At 35.9% G+C, this 25,666-nt stretch overlaps 1 protein-coding gene across 3 annotated transcripts in view; it reads right to left on the bottom strand.

Moving 5' to 3' along the window:
* Window positions 1-306: 306 nt before the first annotated feature.
* rnf121 (ring finger protein 121) overlaps window positions 307-25,666 on the bottom strand; it is an 89,100-nt gene continuing 63,740 nt past the window's right edge. For 2 of the 3 annotated variants that reach the window (XM_079835674.1, XM_079835675.1), the window contains 4 exons: window positions 16,263-16,383; window positions 15,627-15,760; window positions 8,263-8,364; window positions 837-2,012 (listed from right to left, as the gene is read on the bottom strand). In XM_079835674.1, coding sequence (XP_079691800.1) covers window positions 1,892-2,012; window positions 8,263-8,364; window positions 15,627-15,760; window positions 16,263-16,383 — 478 coding nt within the window. In that variant the 3' untranslated portion in view covers window positions 837-1,891. Of the gene's footprint in view, window positions 2,013-8,262; window positions 8,365-15,626; window positions 15,761-16,262; window positions 16,384-25,666 lie in introns of all 3 variants that reach the window. The other variant, XM_079835673.1, reaches the window with a different exon arrangement.

Genomic DNA, 25,666 nt, shown 5'->3' with positions numbered 1-25,666 from the left:
AGTGGTCAGGTGTTAATATTCAAAGTCTCAGTACTACAGTTCAGACTGGGATATGTACTTTTTTTAAGTAGTATCTTATGCTGAATATGCTCACTTTTCCCCAGGATTCTTTGATGAATAGAAGGTTAAAAAGAACAGCATTTCTCTGAAATAGAAAGCTTTCAAAAAAATCCTAAAAACGTTGTACACAACTGTTTTCAACACTGATAATCATAAATGTTTGTTGAGCATCAAATCATCATTAGAATGATTAGTGAAGGGTCATGTGACACTGAAGACTGGAGTAATGATGATAAATTCAGCTTTGATCACAGGAATAAATTACACTTTACTATATATTCACATAGAAAACTGCTGTTTTACATTATAAAATTATTTCACAATATTACTGTTTTTACTGTATTTTGAATCAAATAAATGCAGCCTTGCTGAGCAGAAGAGAGATACTGAATTTGGGATTTTCCTTAGTTGTCAGTTATAATCATCAAAATTAAAAGAAATAAACATTTGAAATATATCAGTCTGTGTGTAATGAATGAATATAATATACAAGTTTCACTTTTGGAATGGAATTAGTGAAATAAATCAACTTTTTGATGATATTCTAATTATATGACCAGCACCTGTATATGTTTTTACTTTATACGAGGATGTATTTCATCTATGGATATTTCAGATTCTTACATAAATTACATTTCCGTATAGATAAGTACATTAAATACATTACTCAATGTATTAACGTTGTTTTTTTCTCTTTTACAAAATATTCTCATGTATAAAACTTTGTGTAGATTTCATCCTAAAAGTGCACACACAGTACAAATCACACAGATTTTGCATCCTCACAAAAGATAATTCCCTTTATCAAGCCCAATCAGTGGGAAATTGTGCATACCGGCAAAGATCAACAGTACACGATAATACGGATTGTAAATGCCATCTGTGCCAACACATTACACTGCTAAATTGTTATACTTTCCTTGTCATGTAAAAAAAAAATCTAATAGGGAAGCATATTATTTTCATTCATTTCCATTGGCAAATTAGCTTATTTGTTTTAGGCATTCTGCTTATAAAGTAAACATATTTTAGGATGTTTAAATATTTTCAGTGGAAACAGACGATATTTATTTTTGGATTTTTCAAAAATAATACATCAACAAATCTGACATGACATTTAAAAATGAAACATACAAATATTTCAGTTTCCTTCAAATTCGACAATAGTTTTTAATAATGTTTAGAAGAAAATAAAGAAGGGTTCATCATTACTTTCTGTCTGCACACGACACCACCAACAGCATACCTGTTGCAGACCTACTCAAACTGGGCAAAGGACCGCTTGACCACCGAATGAATCTGGTAGTGTCGGTCTGCTAATCATCTTCTTAATCAGGACATGTGCATTGCTTATCACTATTACTTTAGGATTATGATTTCTTGTCATTTTAAACACTTTAAACTCAATTCACAAGAGTGGCCTATTTAATCAAAATGTGTGTCAAATTAAAAGTGAAGTTTTAAATCATTCCATAATTACTTAGCTCAAACCAGTAAAAGAACGCTTGCACATGGCCCAGAGTGTGTTTATGGTGAGCACATATTTACAGCAATTTTATTCATTTTTTTTATAAAACCCAATGTTCACATGGTTTGTTTACACAAATTTCAAAAGATCCAAACTTCAAGTAGTCCATAAACATCAAACAAAAAATGTCAACAAAAACATCCAACATCAGACTGCTAGTAGATTTTCATTTGATGACACATTAGCACAGCAAAACACAGAGACAGTAATTGGGGGGAAAAGTCCCTGTCTCCGTGAAACCAAAGACATTTATTTGCTGCAGTTGAGTCAAGTATGCTAGTCCTTCCACACTGGGTGCTGTTGTTACTCCAAACCCAGGATGTAGTTGATGCCTTGTACCAGACCAATGATAACAGGCTGCCAGGCCACAAGGTAGCGCAGCCAGTCCAGCAGCTGTCCGTACATGACATGGGGTCTCTCCCATCTGGAGGACAGAGTTAAGGTGCAACAAAATGGGTTTATTTGCACATTAAATAAGATGAAACCTAACAGATCCTGACGTGAAACAGTAATGACCTACCGAATATACATTATTCCACACAGACAGCTACTTATCAAATAAATACATAGACATAACTGGTTCTAGGCTATTCGCCTGATTGAAATAAAATCAGTGAAATAATAACCTGGTTGACAGACATCTCTTATAGTTTCAGTAAGATGTCAATCATTTGTCAAAAGCAGTTGATATCACATCAGCTTTTACCTAAATTGTTAAAAAAATTCACAAAATTTGACATTTATGTAACTGCTCAATCTGAAGACAGAAGCAACAGGGTTTGGACATTTTTTGGCACTTTAACACAACAAATCATGAGATGCAATAATGACAGTTGTGTATCAAAAAAACATGGCTTCCATCAGCCAATCACATTTCAGCATTTATTATTAGCTATTAGACAAGGTTACCAAAAGCCGATCAGAAAAAAAGGCTGACTGATGAGTGACTCTTGCCCAGAAAGTTTTGTGCAAAAAAAATAAAAAATGTGTTTCTGGCTCTGGTTGTTTTTCCTTTTTTATTATCATTATTATTATTATTATTATTATTATTATTTTATACTGTTGCTTAGGCAGTTTGCAAGGTACACACTCCAGTTTTGGGATTTTGTTACTTTTCAGTAACATTTGCCCTGTCAACACACAGACCGTTATACTTTTTGTAGTTTAAAAAGATTTTAAAACAAGTGGTTCATTCATAAATGATTTAACTGACTTTATTTAATATTGAAACAAGCATTGTTATTGAATAGAATGTTTGGAAATAAATACAATAATGTTGTTTGATAAGTCAATTGTTCGCTTTTATGTTTTCTTGGTAGGAACTGAGAGCGAATCAGACTGCAATGACTCGTTCAAACTGACAAAGCAGTATTCAACACTGACCACAGAGACTGCCTTTACATATCAAAACGCATCAGATCATTCCAAAACAATGCTAGACAGACTTCATTTCATTGCATAATTCTACATAATGTCAGACTGAGAAAAGAGATATCAGCATTATTATTGTATTCTTTTCCTCTCAAACATAAACAATAATATTGTTTACTTTTTTGAAAACAGCTTTTAATTGACAGAAAATATTTATTGGGAAAAAAAATTCTCCCATTAACATTTTTTATAGGTTTATTTCCATTTTTTTTAACCTCTCTTTCCACTCAGTTGAGCGACAAAGTCTTCACATCACTAGCCTTCCTGTCTACACTGAGACCAACACTTAGTCATAACCACACTTCATTGTTGGTTTACACTGAAATGACACTTAGCTGTTCCACCAAATATAGGCTTATAGCGCACACAGATCTGTCTCTTCTTCCCAGCGTGCGACATGTTGCATACAACTAACACTACCCAAGGGGAAGATGTGGACGTCTGGCTCAAAGGCATTACAGACAGCCTCACATCCAACACAATTGAACTGATATTATTTTTTAATAATAATCATGATTCTGAGAAGATTCCTGCCACATGATTCAAGCCAGAACTACAACCACATGGAGCTTGTCAAGATCACCAATTCCTTAAGCCAAGCCTTCACAGTGTAGTGGACAGCACATTCCAGGGCCCATTTTATGGCCGGGCCCCTCTCTGCCCATAACAGTGGACAAAGGTTTGCTACATTTTGATTGGATCTTGGTGGACTAACACAAACAAACTGTCCAACGCCATCAGATAAAGATGCTAGGACAACAGCAAGACACCTCTTGGAGGGCAAGAGGAAGACCTCTGGTACCAAGGCCAGAAAGGACAGGATTTCTTATTGGTCCACATGCAGTTTCTGCCCCTCACCCACCTAGAGACTAATCCCTAATGTCCTGGTCTGTGACTGCCATAAAAATTCCTCAGGACCTCAGCAATAGTGGGGGGAAAAAAGAAAGACCACAATGATCCATTCAAATCCAATCCATTCATAACTACAGTATGCTTGCCCCTGTGGTGGGGAGTGTTAGTCCTGTACTGTACTGTTAGAGTTTTATGCTATTTTTATGCTATTCCTCGTCGTCAGTGAAAACTTGGTGTGCTCTTTGATACCAATCTTTCATTTGAAAGCCACGTTTCTAGCATCTGTAAAACTGCATTCTACCATATTAAAAATATATCTAAATTACGGCACATACTCTCAATGCAAAATGCTGAACAGTTAGTTCATGCGTTCATGACCTCAAGGCTAGATTATTGTAATGCTCTACTGGGTGGTTGCCCTGCTCGCCTAATAAACAAACTCCAACTGGTCCAAAACGCAGCAGCTCGAGTTCTTACTAGAACCAGGAAGTATGACCATATTAGCCCAGTTCTGTCAACACTGCACTGGCTCCCTATTAAACATTGCATACATTTTAAAATCTTGCTTATTACTTACAAAGCACTAAATGGTTTAGCTCCCCAGTATTTGAGCAAGCTTTTAACACGTATACTCCTTCACGTCTACTGCGGGCGGTCGATCCTTTTCCTATTTAGCACCTAAACTCTGGAACAGTCTTCCTAGCATTGTTCGGGAAGCAGACACACTGTCAGTTTAAATCTAGACTAAAAACACATCTCTTTACTATGGCATACACATAAAACACCTTTTCAATTAAATGATTGTTAGGTTGCATTAACTAGGTCAGCCGGAACCGGGAACACTTCCCATAACACCTGATGTACTCGTTACATCATCAGAAGAATGGCATCTACGCTAATGTTAGTCTCTCTGTTTTATCTGTTTTATTTTACTGCAGTCAGCCGGATCCGGGCCGTATCCAGATCAGATGGTGGACCTGCGCCCAGACATAACCAACGCATGACCCTGAAGTGTCTGTAGAGACCGTGTCAATTAGACTCCCCCTGAAATTACCTCATCGACACGGCATCCTCAATAAACCCGCCTCCGACGTGAAGACTCTGATCGTTTGAATATTCCTATTTAATAATTGTTTTATCGATATGTCATTCTCAATAAACCCGTCTCCAGCCTGACGACTCCGATCTTTCGAAAATTACACTTTAATAATTGTTTAATCAATACGGCATCCTCAATAAACCCATCTCTGGCGTGATGACTCAGATCTTTCGAATATTGCAATTTAATAATTGTTTAATCAATATGTCATCCTCAATAAACCCGTCTCCGGTGTGATGACTCAGATTTTTTGAATATTGCAATTTAATAATTGTTGAATCACTACAGCATCCTCAATAAACGTAATTTTCTCTGTACGGCCGTACGTGGCTGTACGGCCGAATAAAATTCTGTTGCATTATTTTCCTGTTTAACACTGTGAAGTGAATCTGCATTGTAAAAAGCGCTATATAAATAAAGTTGACTTGACTATTTTATGTACAGCACTTTTGTGTGGATGTTAGTCATGGCTGCTGCTAAGTTGTTGCTTAGGCAGTTTGTCAGATCCACACTGCAGTTTTGAAATTCTGTTTCTTTTTAGCATTCATACATTTGCCTGACAACTCCCTACACTCATTTTTTTGTAGTCACGACTAGCACTACAGACTATTTTTGATTATTTTGTCTTATTTCTTTATGATATAAATAATTTTTTGAGCTTATTCTGCAGTCACCTCACATAAATGTCACAAATTCTGGGTGAAAATATAAAAGACTCATCTAATGAAGTGTAACAACAGTTTAGAACTAGAACTTGTTTAAAAACTAGTGCCGTCAATCGATAAAAAAAAAAAAAAAAAAATCTTCACATAAACCCAATATAATAAATGTAATTTACTTGTGCAGAAACTGTCTTAACTCCATAAATTATAAATTAAATATATATTAATCCTTATTAAATCAAAATGTTTCTCTGTTACCTTTGTTCTTTGATTAACATTAATGACAGAAATCACAGCAACTGTTTTATTAGGCTGCTGTGACTATGACACAGATCTGACACTCATCTCCTTTTCTCAAAACTCTAAGTTCTTTAAGATGTTATTTAACTCATTTAAGACTGCTCTTATGAGAATATTTGCCAAAACTGGAATTTTGGCATAATTCGGTGTTATTGTTTGTTCAAGCACGTAAGAGAACTTGATACTGGCGTGCGTCTTTCTGTGCATTGTGCATGTCACACAGACACATTCACAGACAGCGCATTCTCGTTTGTCTTGTGGCGCGTGAATTGTTTAAAAGCATTTGCACGAATAAGAGTGTGACCATATATAATGTAATGCTAGCTAAATTATGAAGGACAAAAAAATGGTTGTTGCCACAATTGCGCAAAAAAAAATTAAACTGAAATAATTCAGTTGTAGTGAAAATATCCTTAAGATTTGTGATCCTTGAGATGTCAATTAGTAATTTTTTATACATGTTATGCTGCAATAAAACCCTTGGCACAAAAACCAGATGACTAATAGTTTAAGGCAACTGCTATGGTGTGTCTAAAGCTGGGGCCGAGATGGGTCTTGCGCATGTTGCCCAGTTGGGTCCCACCTAGTGGCAAGTGCCATCCTATATGAAATCCATCTGGGCAATTAACATGGGGCCATTATGCAACCCGTGGACAATCCTATATGGGGCACATTTTGCAGCCCATTTCATACCCATACAAATGTTGGCTGGGATACTTTCAAACAGAAAGTATCCTGAAAGTATCCCTTTTTCACTAAAGAGCAAAGGACTGAAAAGGGTCACTGTTTTTGTAGGCATTTCTTATATAAAGTCTGCTTTATAATCAGCTGAATCTTGAGAAAAGAGTGGGAAACCCAAACCATTACTACTGTTTTCTCTTGTGACAGAGTAATAGTATCATAAAAGAAAGTTAGCCAATGTTTTGTTCTGCTCTACTCAAAGCATTACAGGACTTAAAGGATGTTTACATGCAAAAAATGTATTAGCATTTACAACTGTCTACTTAAAGGTGCAGTATGTAATATTGACAGCTAGCAGTTGAAATTGGTACTGCAGTCCAAATTCTAATATATTGGAGAGGGTTGTTTCTCCAGGCCCCTCCTCCTCAGACTTGATGCTCACACAGGTTGCCAGATTTAGGACTTGCAAACAAGAGCGAGCGCAATTGATAATGGAAGGCGAGGAGATTTACACTCTGTAAGTTGATGACTTGATTTATCAGTGCTTTAATATACTCCCGTTCATGGAGTTTTTAAGATGGATGCCGAACTGCAAAAATAGAATACAAACAACATATTACTTTAAAAAGCTTTAATTACACAAAGCTTACGACTAAAGTCTAAATCCTTCGATGGATTAAATTAATGGTACAAACTTATTAATTGTATTAAACAAAGTTCACATTTATTCATGGACCTACTTTACGATGCTAGCATTAAATTTAAGTTGTTTAAATAAGGGAATATTTCCAGCCCATAGACGATTATTCAGAAATAACTGGTTTGATCATTGTAAACTAATCATATTCTCCGTGTTTGAGTGCAATGATTGGATGGCATTATACTGTAGACAATAATGGGTGATAATATAATGCAAAAATAAACAAAATAACATTACAAATCAAATTAAATCAGTCAGATTATTCCTCTGGCAGAAACTTGAGCTGTGAGCTGCTTGTTAATCTCATGCCATCAGTACACCGGCAGCACAGATGATGCCTCGCTCAGACAATGGTTTAATGTACACATTAAAAAGAAAGATGACATGCGTGGTAGGGTATCAAGCAAGTCTAAATAAAGAGTTTTAAATATTGACGTTTATTGTTAAGTTCAACTAAACAAGAATAATTTTCTCAAAACTGGCGCCTGTCCATTGACAATGCAGGTGGAAATTCCTTTACGCTACTGATCAAAGCCGGATGTGACGACACGTACTGTGATAAAGGCCTAATGGGTAAATTGGCAGCGGAATCGCACATTTCAAAATAGAATAACTGGCGGACAAAAAGTATTGCTTTTCAGAGAAACAAATATGTGAACTATATCTTTAAACATATGGTATTTTTATGCTTTAGTAGAGTCAAAAAATTACATACAGCACCTTTAAAGTATCACTCATATATATAAAACAAAGTATAGTACAACACAAGGTGTAGGACAAATATGTCAGTGCCATTGTTTAGTCCCAAGATGCACACAGTAATGTTTTTTTCTAAGGCACGCTTATAAAAGCTACTGAAATGTCCTAATTGAACTAAGGCCTAATCCTGGCTTAATCTAAGCTCTGTCTGTGAAACCAGACCTGTGTTCTTGAGGGCAATAAAGGATACGGGTTACTAAACATCCTTTTAAGGTCAACTTTTTCTTTGCAGTATGGACACGTCTGCTTCTTTCCCACAATGCACCAGCCACGTATGCAAAACTCATGGAATCTGGGTAATAAATAGGTTAAGGAAACAAATGTGTGCATCAAACAGTCACTGCTGGAAATGGTTGAAATTTGCAAAAGATGCTATTACAAAAGGTGGAAGCATTCACTGATGCTCCAGAAGGAGAAACAGTGCATTTAGAACCAGGGGGTTTACGCTTTTAAACAGGATGAAGATGTGTAATTTTTTCTTATTTGTTTAAAGATCATATTTTTTCATTTAGTACTGCCATTCAGAAGCTACAGAAGATACTTACATGCTTCCCAGAAGGAAAAAATAAGTACAATTTACCCTGATCTTCAAATTCAAAAAGTTTCCACCCCCGGCTCTTAATGCATAATTTTGCCGTCTGGAGCATCACAGCATGTTTTAACCTTTTGTAATAGTTGCCTATGAGTCTCTGTTGTCCTCAGTGTGAAAAGATGGATCTCAAAATCATACAGTCACTGCTGGAAAGAGTTCAACTATGAAAAAGATATTGGAAAAAACTAAGAATTTGCCAGATTTCCCTGAAGAACAATGGGCAGTTGAACTGCTCTGGACTAACAAGAGACTCATGAACAATCATCACCAAAAAAAAACAAAAAAAACAGCCTGAATCATCCAGGTAACGACACAGTCTTCAACAACAATTCAACGGGGATCAAATGTTCATGACAGTTTCATTGAGAGTTGGCTAGAAGAGAAATGTAAAATATGTCTATGTTGAAGAGCAACAACATAAAAACTAAATACTTTAGAATACTTCTTTCAAAGTATCTTCGGTAATCTCACTCATACAAAAACTGATTTAATACTTCTCAAAATGAATACACAAGGAAATAAAACAGAACAGTATCATTTTTAATTTTTATTGTTAAAATTAGAGCGTTAAACTTTTTTCACCTGCATTCTGTCCTTTTGATAGTTGGATTAGCTAGCACAGCTGAAGGTTGCGTTCCTCTTTCACCCTTTACTGTACAGGAATGGATTTGTTTACTCAACTGATTTTCGTTTTTCTCTTGGTGTGAAAATGCTTATTACTATTGTTTATATACTGTGTGTGTGTGCATATATGTGTGTGTGCATATATATATATATATATATATATATATATATATATATATATATATATATATATATATATATATATATATATATATATATATATATATATATATATATATATATATATATATATATATATATATATATATATATATATATATATATAAACGGGGAAGCATAAGGATTTCCCTGGTGGGTGATTTATCTGGCTTTCAGCAAGATAATGTGCCATGCCACAAAGCAAAAATGGTTCAGGAATGGTTTGAGCCATTGAGCCAAAAAAAAGCACATGACAACCCATCTGGATTTTGCCAAAAGGCACCTGAAGGACTCTCAGACCATGAAAACGAAATTCTCTGGTCTGATGAAACAAAGATTGAACTCTTTGGCCTGAATGGCAAGCGTCATGTCTGGGGGAAACCAGGCACCGTTCATCACCTGGCCAATAACCATCCCTACAGTGAAGCATGGTGGTGGCAGGATCATGCCGTGGGGATGTTTATCAGCAGCAGGAACTGGGAGAGGGAAAGATGAACGCAGCAATGTACAGAGACATCCTTGATGAAAACCTGCTCCAGAGTACTCTGGACCTCAGACTGGGGCGAAGGTTCATCTTCCAATAGGATAGCGACCCTAAGCACAGAGCCAAGATAACAAAGGAGTGGCTACGGTACAACTCTTTGAATGTCCTTGAGTGGCCCAGCCAGAGCCCAGACTTGAACCCGAGTGAAAGTGAATCTCTTGAGAGATCTTAAAAATGGCTGTGCACCAACGCTCCCCATCCAACCTGATGGAGCTTGAGAGGTCCTGCAAAGCAGAATGGGAGAAACTGCCCAAAAATAGGTGTACCACGCTTGTAGCATCATACTCAAAAAAGACTTTGACTGTAATTGGTGCCAAAGGTGCTTCAACAAAGTATTGAGCAAAGGCTGTGAATACTTATGTACATGTGATGAAAATGAAACAGTTTGTGTTCTGTATACACACACATACACAGTGGCATGAAAAAGTATGTGAACCGCTTGCAGAATCTGTGAAAATGGGAATAATTTTAACTAAATAAGAGGGATCATACAAAATGCATGTTATTTTTTATTTAGTACTGTCCTGAATAATTAAGTTTACATAAAAAATGTTTACATATAGTCCACAAGACAAAAAAATAGCTGAATTTATTAAAATAACCCTGATAAAAAGTTTATGAACCAATGATTCTCAGTGCTGTGTGTCGTTCCCTGGATGATCCACAGCTGTTTTTTTTGTTTTGTGATGGTTGTTCACGAGTCCCTTGTTTGTCCTGAGCAGTTAATCTGCCCAATGTTCTTCAGAAAAATCCTCCAGGTCCTGCACATTCTTCAGTTTTCCAGCCTCTTTTTCATATTTGAACCCTCTCCAGCAATGACTGTATGATTTTAAGATCCATCTTTTCACACTGAGGGACTCAAACACAACTACTAAAAAAGGTTCAAACATTCACTAGTGCTCCAGAAGGAAACACAATGCATTAAGAGCCGGGGGGTGAAAACCTATTGAATTTGAAAATCAAGGTAAATTGTACTTAATTTGTCTTCCGGGAAACATGCAAGTATCTTCTGTTGCTTCTGAAGGGAAGTACTAAATGAAAAAATATATATTTAAACAAAATAAGAAAAATGTGGACATCATCCTGTTCAAAAGTTTTCTTTGAAAAAGAGGCTGGAAAACTGAAGAATGTGCAGGACCTGGAGGATTTTTCTGAAGAACATTGGGCAGTTTAACTGCTCAGGACAAACAAGGGACTCATGAACAACTATCACGAAACAAAAAAACAGCTGTGGATCATCCAGGCAACGACACACAGCACTGAGAATCAATGGTTCATAATTTTTTTTATCAGGGTTATTTTAATAAGTTCAGCTATTTTTTTGTCTTGTGGACTATATATAAACATTTTTTATGTAAAATATCTTATTCAGGACAGTACTAAATAAAAAATAACATGCATTTTGTATGATCCCTCTTATTTAGTTAAAATTATTCCCATTTTCACAGATTCTGCAAGCGGTTCACATACTTTTTCATGCCACTTTATACACACACACATACATACATACACACAAACACAGTATATAAACCACAATAATATACATACATAATATACAAAATAACAACAAAAATAATAATAATAATAATAATAATAAACATTTTACATCAAGAGCAAAACAAAAATCTGAATGAGTAAACAAATATATTCCTGTACAGTAAAGGGTAAAAGTGGAACGCAACCTTCAGCTGTGCTAGCTATTCCAGATATTAAAAGGAAAGAATACAGGTGAAAAATGTTAAAGACTCTAATTGTAGCAAAAAAAAAAAAAAAAATTAAACCATTTTTTTTTTATTTCCTTGTGATTTTTTATTAATTTTGAGAAGTTTTAAAGGGATAGTACACCCAAAACTGAAAATGACCCTATGATTTACTCACCCACAAGCCATCCTAGGTTAATATGACATTCTTCTTCCAGATGAAAGTTATATTTAAAAAATGTCCTGGCTCTTCCAAGCTTTACTGTATAATGGCAGTGAACGGAGGTCGAGATATTGAAGCCCCAAAACATTGAATCCATTCATCATAAAAATACTCCACATAGCTCCTAGGTGTGAATAAAAGCCTTCTAAAGGGAAGCGATGTGTTTTTGTAAGAAAAATATCCATATTTAAAACTTTATAAACTAAAATAACTAGCTTCTGACAGACGGCCGTACACATCAATTTACAGTGAAAGTAACTCTTGCGGAAGCGCAGAGGATAGAGCAAAACAAAACACCAGCCACAAATTAGAAGTCTAAAGTGAGAATCTTTAAAGAGAAATGTCAAAGGATTTCAATATAAGAGAAGGGGAGCTTAAGTTTGTTGCCCAGCCTTATTTGTCTGAACCACGAGAGGCGTCAAAGCTCCTACATCCTACATCGCATCAGCGGTTACTCTTTTGGCATAAGTCAACTTGAGTAGGCTGTCTGTTGGAAGCTAGTTATTTTAGTTTATAAAGTTTAAAAAATTGATATTTTTTTCCTTACAAAAACCCATCGCCTCGCCTTGATTCCCCTGGAGACATATGGATTACTTTTATGATGGATGGATGCACTTTTTTGAACTTCATAATCAGGACCGCCATTCACTACTATTATAACTACTATTATAAAGCTTGGAAGAGCAATTCTTTCAGGTGAACTATCCCTTTAAATCAGTTTTTGTGCGAGTGTGATGACTAAAAATACTTTGAAAGAAGTATTCTGAAGTATTTCGTTTTCATGCTGCTCTTTAACAGACATTTTACACTTCGCATCTAGCCAACTCTCAATGAAACGATGTCCTGAATGTTGAATTGTTGTTGAAGACAGGACGTACTTATAAAATTTTTAGGGGCCAACCCTTAGCATGTGCTAGCTCGACATCAAATAAATTAGACTTATTATGCAAGATTTTGATTATATTATCACATTGGATATTCTAGTGAAAATGATCAAGCATTTTCAAGGATGATATTCAAAATTCAATCACATTTCAAACTTGGGTCAACTCAACCAGAAGTCCCCGGCTCAAATTTTTATTTTTCAATGGTTTAAAACCAAATGTAGGTCACTTTGCATACATCTAATACTTATTGTAATTAAACAAGAATCTCTTATGAATGAATAATATTGAACGTAAAAATAAGTTTGCCTGCCTGTACTTCAAGTATAGAACCTCCATTTTTAAGGCCCTATGTGGTTTAATCCCAGAGATATTGGGATCTCAACGCAGCTTCATGTCCAAATTGTTGAATTTTACCCATTTTTGAAGGTTGAAAACGTGTCATGACTGTTGAGACTGTATATATGCAAATAAGAACAGTAACCCAGGGTTTAGGGCTCAAAATCAGTGATTCCACCAAATATGCCCCTTAGCAGTGAATACTACTCGATTTATGACTATGCTTTGCATGTTATAATAAAAATTGTAATACTTAATCCAGGTAAGGCAAATCTTGGTTTATTGATGCGAATACAATGGGCCTTATTCAAGAAACATTCGTAAATATACGAGCAAATTATGAGTAATTTGCGCGTAAAATGGACCCTCCTCCAGATTCACAAACACTTTGTATACCACGGATTCGGTAGTTAAATGTGTGTATATTAATGAATTCCAAACATTTGTAAATAGGGCGCATGTGCACGCTCATTCATAATTAGCATAATCCCCGCCCATGAGTTACAACTACGCAAATTACGAGTCCAGGAACGTTGTGGAATGTTCTGGACTTCCTTCAGGTTTGGCTCCAATGTATTGCATAAGCTAAAGAGACTATGAATAGCAATAAATATTCAATTATCGTGTGTCCACCAAAGCATTTTTAGTCAGCTAAAAAAACACCAGGTGCTCTTCTGAAAACTGCCAGCGGGTTGCAGATACTTTGGTTGCTATGATACAGAATACCCACGGCAGTAATGTGTTTCTAGGATCTCATTTTGATGAATATTACTGAATATAAAAATGCAGTAACCAGCAACATTAACACAATATTAATCCATTGTTGTTCAGTCGTTGTACAAGTAGGATGATTGGTCGGTGTAGTATTTGTCCTGCCCTTCCTCCACTGTGATTGGACATCTGGGTAAAAAGTGACAGTGACAAGCGCTGCCTATTACCCAAAGGTGAACAGTTGGGGGAAAAAAGACAGGGCAAACTCGTGAAATATTATTATGGTTCATAGTGCATCAACATGCAATGTCATCAGTTTGCCTAAATTAGAACACAGACTGTTCAAATGTTTTACGCACCATTTACATGTGGTAGGGAGCAGGTGTAGGGAGCGCGGGGCACAACCTAACGTGGGGTTAGTTGTAACACGCATGGTTTAACACTTTCCACACATGCCAGGATGACGAAACTTAGTGTATTTACTAGTTGCCATATCAACATTATTTAAAGAAAAAATAGCGCCAAAATTAAAAAAATCTTTGGAAGATATTACTGAACATTTATTTAACAATAGCAAAAGTACATTTCTTACTTAAGCTTATTTTTCATCTCTGTTTTATGTGTTTATTTAAAACAAGACAAACTGATATTATTTTAATCTTTTATCTGTTATTTAACAGTTGAGATCGTTCTTTAATGCTGATCTAACCAGCAGAAGACACGAGCCACGGTTTAAATCCCATTTGCGCAGATGGGGTGCGTTGTAACACTGCGTCACAATAAGCCCCTATTAGAACTACGCTATTATATTCTATACTTTTATTAATTCTTTTGAGAAACCATGAGAAAAGGGTGAATAATGACTGAGAGTCAATGTTCAGAAATCATTCATTATTATTATGTTTTGAACTATGCTGTATAGCTGAATTTAGCAATGCGTTTGTGGTCAAACTCAAAAATCTGTATATTTTTACTGATTAAAAAATGGCATTTTTTTATTTTAAAAAGTTAATTGTATTTTATTGACAAAATATTTTAGTTTGTCTTGTATATTGTTTTGATTATATCAGGTAACCTTTTGAGCTGTCATTTGGTTATGTTACAATGTACCCCACCTATGGGGCATGTTGTCGCATTTCACTTCCATTCTTTCGGGTTAAATCAAGAAAAAAGTATACACTGTATTCATGAAACAAAACCACATATTTGTACTAGACATGTGGGGAATTAATGTGAGAAAAAAAAAATACTCTGAACCCCAAGTGAATTTACACAAACTGAGACAGTCAAAAAGCGTTAGGTTGTGCCCCACTCTCCCCTACATTTCTTTCGTACCAACTAACATTTTGAAAATACTAAAATTTTCTTGAATCCGAAAATTTACATCAGAACGGCTTTACGAACGATTTACACATTCTTTCTTCTTGCGTTTCATGAATGAGGCCCAATGTGTAGGTAGAGCAAACACACTTCCCAAGGAGATATACAACTTCTATCAAGTCTTACAATTTTACTAAGTGAAAACTTATTATTATTAATTGTTATTATTTTGTTATTATTTTAATATTTTGGCTTTCATCTTTATTTATACGTGTCTTTCACAAATTCAAAAATTTGTGCCAGGGAACTTTCCGGAATTTGGTTGATTTGACAAGGAATGACCCACCTTAAGTTAACAAGTTAAAATCAAACATTTTCCAAAATGTACATACTCAGTACGAATGCTGCAGATTTCAGACATAAAAAATGAACAAAGCTGTAAAAATAGTAAAGGATACACATGGTTGCAGGAGAGTCTGTAGGTGTTCTCTATGATCCCCTCTTCACTCACATCGACAAGGATTGGCTGACCACAGACAGCACAGATGCTGTCTGACAGGTGCTTAGTGGGCATTCCAGATGCGCTGTAATACTGCAACATCATGTCTGTACATTAGAGTTTATACATTCTTTGACCAATGAATTTCCATGCCTTTTTTAATAGCTGAAGAAATAAAATAAAAATAATATAATGATAATTTTTATAAAATAATTATAGCCTGGTAAATATAACTTTTTCTGCAGAGTTGGGCTCATTCACAGTTTGCAACTGGTATGACAGCAATCGGGCTAGATGCTAGATGAAAAAGTAAATTGCTGTTGATAACATATGGACAAGCAGAAATCCAAGTGCTGTTGTGTGTGTTATGACTTCATAATAAAACTAAACAAAGTGAAAGCTGGCAGATTTCATGGGCATGGTGGGGGGTGGGGTGGAATCAAGCTTAAAATTAGACCAAGCAATACAAGAGAAATCAAAGTGTGAAAACAGTGTTTAGATTAGACAATGTATAAAAAAAATTGGAGCAGTCATCCAAACATGTGTAACATATGTAAAAGCAACATGACGTTTATCCATTGATTCAAGTACTAACCCCAACTGTAGATGCCATAAAATCTGCACACATCTCTGCAAAATCTCGACCGAGTACACCATAGTACAGGCCATAAAAAAGAAGCGACACTCCAAAGTCCATGGCATCTTCTGGCTTTATTCTAAAAGCATAAAAGGAGGTGACATATGACTCAACATAAATTATAAGTTCTTAATTACTCTATGCAGTCATTAACATTTAGCATCTACAGTCAACTGGTCTTTTTAAGTGTTTGATAATTGTTTTGTAAAAATGATCATGACTAAGTATGGGTGATATATTGGTATAATATGTTAGGATAATATTTTTTCAGTGATATAAAACCATGTGAAATATTATATTATTATCCACTTGAGAGCATTCCAACAGATATTTCACACTTACAGTGGGTATAGAAGAGAATCACCCCCCTTTAAAATCACATTTTGTTTCTTTGCAGCCAAAAATGAAGACAGACACAATTTTTGTTTTATTCAGCTGTATTTGTAGTGCAACTTATAACATCCAAGTGAAAGATGTAACACCAACATGTCAGAAAAAAAGAGAAAAAGAAAACAGAATCAGTTGGAAAAAGGATCACCCCCTTGTTTCAGTATTTTGTTTGATTTAATTACAGCCTTTAGTTTGTTAGGATATGTCTCTACTAACTTTGTACATCTAGACGTTGCAATATTTGTCCACTCTTATTTGCAGAACTGTGTGGTCAGTTTTGCTGTGTGCTTTGGGTCATTGTCATGTTGGAAGGTAAATCTTCTTCCCATTGACAACTTTCTGGCAGAGGGCAGCAGATTTTCCTCAAGAATTTGACAGTATTTTGCCCCATCCATTTCTCCTTCTATCCTGACAAGTGCTCCAGTCCCTGCTGCAGAGAAACAACCCCATAACATGATATTACCACCTCCATCTATGCTTTACTGTAGGAATGGTGTTATTTGGATGGTGAGCTGTATTGGATTTTCACCAGACATATCGTTTGGCATTGAGGCCAAATAATTCAATTTTAGTCTCATCTGACCATAACACCCTTTTCCACGTGGCCTCAGAATCTTCAAGGTGCGTTTTAGCAAAGCTCAGTCGTGACTACCTGTGGCCTTTCTTGAGGAGTGGCTTTTTTCTTGCAACCCTCCCATACAGGCTACATTTGTGGAGAATTTGTGATATTGTTGTCACATGCACACAATGACCACTCTTTGTCATGAATTCCAGCAACTGCTTCAGAGTTGCTGTAGGTCTCTTGGTAGCCTCTCTGACCAGTTTCCTCCTGGCTCTTTCATCCAGTTTGGAGCGCATCCTGATCCATGGAGGGTCTGTGTGTTGTACCAAATACCTTCCACTTCTTAAAAATAGACTTCACCGTGCTGATAGGCACTGATAAAGAATTTGACATTTTTTTGTATCCATCTCCTGACTTGTGCCTGTCCACAACTTTATCCCGGAGATCTTTTGACAATGCCTTGCCACCCATAGTTGATTGTTTTCTTCAGTTGAACTGCCAAGGACTGATACGCTTGGATATCTTATAGGAGGAAAAGCTTGTTTCATGCTGAGCTAATCAAAATGACCACAGCTGATCACAGTTGAAAGTCAATTGGCTTTGTGTGCTATTGAGAAGGTGATTAACTACACCTGATTGGGTTTACAAGTCATTTTTTGGAGGGGGGTGATTCTTTTTCCAACTCAGTGATTCTGTTTTTTAATTATTAATTTTTTTCTGACAAGTTGGTATTATATCTTTTACTTGGATGTTATAAGTTGTAAATACAGCTGAATAAAACAAAAACTGTTTTTGTCCGTTTTCATTTCAGGCTGCAAAGCAACAAAATGTGATTATTTTAAAGGGGGTGATTATTTTCTATACCCTCTTATATTATACAAAACAAGCATGCACTTCCAGAACAGGGGAGTAATTTCACATACTATTTAGGATGGATAGTGTGTGAATGTGTTTGCATCAGCACTCAAAAGTGCACTCAATCCACACAAGCATTTCACAGTTTCAGTAAAAATACAAATACAAATATTTATTACTATGAATTAGTATATAGCACAGTTTCAGTAAAAAGATTTGTACATACAAATATTTATTACTATTACTGTTTATTATTATGAATTAGTATAGGTTCTATGTTTTGGAATAGTATATTATTGGAATTGGTATAATATATCCCAACATATTATACCAATGTAACACCCATCCTTACAATTGCTGTTTATTACTATGAATTAGTAGGTTCCATGTTTTGGAACCTATATACTAATTCATAGTAATAAACAGCAATAGTAATACATATTTGTATGTACAAATATTTTTACTGAATCTGTGAAATGCCTTGTGGAGATTAGCCTTATTAAACCCTTTACCATGATTTTGTCAGCAGGGTATAATTTTTTGTCATTCTAAAGCCTTATTTGTGATAAATAAGGACTTGATAGGCAAGGACTTGTGCAGTCAGCCGTTCTATTTTTGCGAAATAGTTTATTTCTGAATTGAATAAATCAAGCCATTGACTGAGCAAGTCAACTTCACATTGTTCCTTTCATTAGTATGAAAAACAATTGTTATTCAAATTGTGATTCAATTAATTAAATAAATACAGAAAGCAATCAAAGACCACTTGCTTCATATTTACTAGCTGTCAATTACTTTAGTTTGCAAGGTCATGTTCTGATCTCTCGTGTTTTGTTATAATCATCGATACGATCTACACGGCAAAGAATTTTTAGAAACTTTGACAGGTAGTGAGTGTGTGTGTGTGTGTATGTGTTTACATACATACAAAAAAAGCTGCAATATTCTCAAACTTTTGACAGGTTATGTATGTATTTTTAATAACATAAATGCAGCCTTGATGAGCAGAAGAGACTTCTTTAAAAACATTTTTAAAAATCTTACCGTTACCATTTATTTATTTAAATAATACATATTAATAAATATATAAATATAAAAATATATACATACACTCACTCACTACCGGTCAAAAGTTGGAAAACGGTAAGTCTCTTCTGCTCACCAAGGCTGCATTTATGTAATTAAAAATACAACAAAAAAAACTGTACTATTGTGAAATATTTTGAAAATGTAAAATTACTTTTCTATTTGAATATATTTTAAAATGTCATTTATTCCTGAGATGCAAAGCTGAATTTTGAGCATCACTACTCCAGTCTTCAGTGTCACATGATCCTTCAGAAATCATTCTTATATGATGATTTTCTGCTCAAGAAACATTTATGATTATTATCAATGTTGAAAGAAGTTGTGTAAAACATTTTTTTAGGATTCTTTGGTGAATAGAAAGTTCAAAAGAACAGTATCTGAAACAGAAAGCTTTTGTAACATTGTACTACCATTCAAAAGTTTTGGTTCTGTAAGAATTTCTTAATATACGATAAATACAGTCAATAAAAATTATTTAATGATTTATCACTTTCAACCAATAGGTGGCACAGTTACGAAATTGATATGGTGTGGTCAGAATAGGGGAACAATGACATGCAAAGATTGGTGTCAATATATCAAAGCAGGGTGTCAATATAGTGTCAATATGTCATTGCAGAGATATAGCCTCAAGAGGCCTTTTCGTTATAAGTATGGACCACATGGCGGTGCTGTTTTGAAACCTTTTAAGTACCTTAAAGGCATGGTGCTGATGGCACATACCAATTTTCATAATGATACACCAATTCATTTGTAAAGTATAGCATTTTATATCATAATACTGCATTGTAGTCAATGGGAATTTCATGTTTTGTTTTATTATAGCGCCACCAAGCGGCACAATCCTACCATTTTTTTTTTGTGTCCTCGGAGTGAGCCCATACATGTGTGTGTCAATTTTGGTGAAAATATCTCATTTCATTTTGGAGTTATAGACATTTATATGAAAAAACACAGAAAAAAAAATTACTGACACCCAACTTTGATTGGATTTTACTACCCCTTACTGTCAGTATTTTGACATTTGGGTATTAACACTTGGCTATTGACCTATGTTTCAGAACTTCTGATGCTGGTTTCGTCTTGATCAGACTTGCAGTTTCGAAGATATCTGCTAACGTTTTTTTAGCGCTAAGTTACCACACTGTGCAAACCATGCGTGAAACCTGACATGTCTGGTATCGTTGGACTTGGCCAGGATTCAGGAGACAAAAAAAAGTTACTCCTATGAAAACAAGTCAATCACACCTAAAGTTATAAGCATTTGGGGGAAAATTCTCCACTAGGTGGCGTTGTTTCAAAACTACTCAGGCTACCTCAGGGCATCGTGGTGATGACCCATACCGAGTTTTGTCAACTTAAAATGTATTACTGAGACCACAAAATATGGCGGAAAATGAATACTTAAACAATAGGCTTAAACAATAATATTTTGCTCACACACAAAAAAACACGCATTTTGTTGTAGATACAGATATGTGAAATATATGGTGGAAACAAAATGTTTACTGCAAGTCTTTTTCAGGTTTCACATTACTCATCATGTGGCACAATTGTCAATACCAATACTTCAATAGAAAGGAAGTGATGCATTTTGAAAAATGTTATAATAGTGATTTTATAATGTCTAAATATGAATTACAGATCAATATTAGGGAGTAGTATGAGCACAAATTGATGACAATAACTTAGTAAAAGCTGTATCGTTAGATTTTAGCTCAGCATTTTATGGAATGGATCATAAATTATTGCTGGATAAATTGAAATGTCAGAAATGTACTTCTTACTGTGTGCATTGGTTTAAAAGTTAGCTGTTTAATATGTGACAATGTTTATGTTATTATGGAAGTTATTCAGATTTTAAAGAGCATTGATGTTGCTCTTGCAGCTTTAATGTACAACCCCAAATCAGGAAAAGTTGGGACAGTATGGAAAACGCAAAAAAAAAAAAAAAAGTGATTTCTAAATTTACTTTGACTTGTATTTCATTGCGGACAATATGAACACAAAATATTTCATGTTTTGTCTGGTCAACTTCATGTCATTTGTAAATATGCATCCTTTCCTGTCATTCAGACCTGCAACACATTTCAAAAAAAGTTGGGACAGGAGCAATTTAGGGCTAGTAATGAGGTAAAATGGTTAAATAATGATGTGATTTGAAACAGGTGATATCAACAGGTGATTGTAATTATGATTTGGTACAAAAGCAGCATCCAAGAAAGGTCTAATCCTTTAGGAGCACAGATGGGCCGAGGATCGCCAGTTTGTCAACAAATACGTGAGAAAAGTATTGAAATGTTTAAAAACAATGTTCCTCAAAGAAAGATAGGAAGAGATTTGGATATTTCACATTCAACAGTGCATAACATAATTAAAAGATTCAAGGAATCTGGAGGAATTTCAGTGCGTAAAGGACAAGGGCGCAAGCCTAAGCTGAACAACCGTGATCTCCGATCCCTCAGGCGGCACTGCATCAAGAATCGTCATTCATCTATAAGCGATAACACCACATGGGCTCAGGACTACTTTGGCAAACCTTTATCAATTACCACAATACGTAGTTACATCCACAAATGCCAGTAAAAACTGTACTGTGCCAAAAAGAAGCCCTATGTTAACAGTGTCCAGAAGCGCCGTCGACTTCTCTGGGCTCAGAGGCATCTGGGATGGACCATCACACAGTGGAAACGTGTACTGTGGTCAGATGAATCAGTATTTCAGGTATTTTTTGGGAGGAATGAACGCCGTGTGCTCCGGACCAAAGAAGAAAAGGATCATCCAGATTGTTACCACCAACAAGTCCAAAAGCCAGGGTCTGTCATGGTATGGGGTTGTGTCAGTGCCCTTGGCAAAGGTAACTTGCACTTCTGTGAAGGCACCATTAATGCTGAAAAGTACATAGAGATTTTGGAGCATAATATACTGCCTTCAAGAAGACATCTTTTCCAGGGACGTCCATGCATATTTCAACAAGACAATGCAAAACCACATTCTGCACACATTACAAAGTCCTGGCTGCGGAGGAAGAGGGTACGGGTACTTGACTGGCCTGCCTGCAGTCCCGACCTGTCTCCAATAGAGAATGTGTGGCGCATTTTGAAGCGCAAAATGCGACAACGAAGACCCCGTACTGTTGCCCACCTTTAGACTTGTTTGCAGGAAGAATGGGACAAAATTACACCTGAAAAGGAATGGCAACATTACAAATTGGTAAATGCTTCACTGTCCCAACTTTTTTTTAAATGTGTTGCAGGTCTGAATGATAGGAAAGGATGCATATTTACAAATGACATGAAGTTGACCAGACAAAACATGAAATATTTTGTGTTCATATTGTCTGCAATGAAATACAAGTCAAAGTAAATTTAGAAAATCACTTTTTTTTTTTCGCGTTTTCCATACTGTCCCAACTTTTTCTGATTTGGGGTTGAAGTTTTGTATTTTTTACTTTTTGGGACCTCATGAAGAGTAGTCACTGCCTAGGTACTGGCTAATGGGGATCCAAATAAACAAATAAACTTAGATCATAGATGGGAAAGAGCATTAGCAGCAATACAGGCAATTTAACTAAGGAAAAATATGTTTTTTTTGACAGTTATAACACATCTCTGCTTTTTTTTTTAGGTGTCCTCAAAGTGTGCCCATAAATATGTGTCAAATTTGTTGTAAATATCTCATTTTATTTTAAAGTTATAGCCAATTAATATTTATGAGAGAATGGTCTGCATTGATTGGATTTTTTTTTTGCCACTTCCTTCCAAAATGTTGGCTTTTGGTCATTATTGTTTAGCTATTGACCTGTGTTTCTGAATTTCCTGTTGTGGTTTTGTTTTGATTGGACTAACTGTCTTGAAGACATTCGCAAAGGTTTTTTAGGTGCTAAAGTACACCTTTTCACAAACCATAAGGTGAAACCTGGCATGTTTGGTATCATTGGACTCGGCAAGGATTCAGGAGTCTAAGGAGGTGAATGCTGTGAAAAACGCTGGCTTGAAATTTCTCAGGCTCCTTCAGGGCATTGTGCCAATGATGTATACAAAGTTTTTTAAGATATGCCAGTGTCCTCATTGACTATCATGGCAACCTGGATGAAGATGAATGCCCATTTTCATCTGACTAATGTTTGGGTGCATATATTGCCATTTTCATGTGTTTTTCCCCTGTTATAGCGCCACTAAGTGGTAAATTGTTGTGTTTTTCCCCTGTTATAGTGCCACTAAGTGATCAATTGTTGTGATTTTTTTCATGTGATCTCAGACTGAGCTCACAATTTGGTGAATTGGTGAGACCTGAATTTGGTGAAAATATCTCATTCCGTTTACAAGTTATAGCCATTTTAGTAAAAGAGGTCCCGGTCACATCGGACATTTTGGCTCCCCTTAGCAACCATAATTTTTTTTTGTGGATAATTATTGATATTCACTCTCCAGAGAACATTTCTGCAGTGGTTTGGTTCCGATGAGGCAAATAACCTGGGAGTAATTTGCAAAAGAAGGTTTTACAAAAAACGTAAAATATCTCGAATTTGGCACTTGAATGGCGATTTTATCCGTTTTGAACCAAGGATTCCAGCGATATAAGACACTCGGGCTATGCCTTACGGTTGAGGAGTTATGAGCCGTTTCATACTTTTGATCGCCGTTTCGTACTTTTGATCGCTGTAGTGCCCCCGTCAGGCCGATCGGGGCGTACTTCAGTGACGTCTGTAGTCGTTGTGAGTACTACCAGCCCTGCAAGTTTCAAGTCTCTACAACTTACGGTTTGGTCTGCCCGATCAGTTTTTGCTGGAGAATGATACATCATGGGAAAATTAACTGTTACAATAGGGTTTCAGCCTGACACCTGACTTTGATTGGATTTTACTACCCCTTACTATCAATATTTTGACATTTGGGCTCGCGACCGTGCCTAACGACCTATGTTTCCGAATTTCTGACGCTGGTTTTGTCTCGATCGGACTAGCGGTTTCGAAGATATCAGCAAAAAAGTTAAGCGCTAAATTACAACGGTGCACAAATCATACGCCGAAACCTGGCAAGTGTGGTATCGTTGGACTCGGCAACGATTCAGGAGTCTAAGGAGATAAGTCTCATGAAAATAAGTCAACCACACCCAAAGTTCTAAGCATTTTTTAAAAAAAAATTCCACTAGGTAGCGCTGTTTCGAAACTTGTCAGGCTACTTCAGGGTATCGTGGTGATGACCCATACCGACCCATTCCGTAACAATCCGTTCATGCGTTCATAAAATACAGCATTTTAGCACATAATTCAAGATGGCCGACAGCCAAAATGGCCGATATGGCAAATATGGATATCAGTCGACGTCCCGAATCTAACGAGACCACTTTTAGGACAAACGGTTCGGCAAAAAAAAGCAAAAATAGCTTTTATTTTTTAATAGCTTTTATATAAATAATATTTTTCGTATCTCCGGACCAGTAGGTGGCGCTGCGCCGAAATTCGGCATGTTGCCTCAGGACGTGCTTGTGCTGACATGTACCAAGTTTGGTGTGAATACGATAAAGCGTTGCGGAGATACAGCCTTACGTCTGTTTTCACAAGCGCTACATAAAATTTGTTTGCACGTTTATCAGAAACAATTTGACGAATCAACTTGAATTCCTTAACTTTTTGTCAGCACTGGCTGAAGATGATCTGGTTAAATTTTCGCGCAAATTGGACGAACCGTCTAGGACAAGTTCGCAAAAGTAGGTTTTTGGGAAAATTCCAAACGGCGGGAAATTTATAATGATGGGATCGAATCGGCATGAGCTCAGGAATCAGAGGAAAAAAATAATTTGTTTCTAGCCCTTAAGGTTCAAAAGTTATTAGCATAAACATGAGTACACATTTGGACAGGTGGTGGCGCTAGAGGGATTGAGATCGAGACACCAAAATTGCTATGATGACAGATCAGACTGTCCTCTATTAGTGTGCCTTCGGTGCTTGGCCCCTAATAATAGGAACGGGAACAGTTTCAATAGGTGCCTTCGTAACTTCGGTGCTTGGCCCCTAATAAATGTTTCTTGAGCAGCAAGGATGTAAAGACTGGAAAAAAAACTGAAAATTCAGCTTTGAATCACGGAAATAAATAGCATTTTAAAATATATTCAAATAGAAAAAAGTTATTTTAAATTGTAAAAATATTTCACAATAATACTGTTTTTGCTGTATTTTGGATCAAATAAAGCAGAAGAGAAATCTTGAAAAACATTTTCAAAAATCTTACTGTTCTCAAACTTTTGACCAGTAGTGTATATAAGTTTTAGTATACATTTAAACATTTTAAATATGAGGGAAGAACAAAACACTAAATTTGGTTAAGGTATTTCTCTGACAAAATTATTTGGCAGAAACAGGCAACAGAAAAAGGCAACCTACAACTACAGGTTTTATTTTACTATGCAAACTGGAAAAAAAGAAACTGTGTTTGCAAAACCTTTTGAGCTATTCTCGGTGAAT

This window comes from Gobio gobio (genome assembly GCF_949357685.1).
Source record: "Gobio gobio genome assembly, chromosome: 14".
Lineage (NCBI taxonomy): Eukaryota > Metazoa > Chordata > Actinopteri > Cypriniformes > Gobionidae > Gobio > Gobio gobio.
The sequence above is the reverse complement of the archived record's forward strand: the minus strand, read 5'-3'. Positions and strand labels throughout refer to the sequence as shown.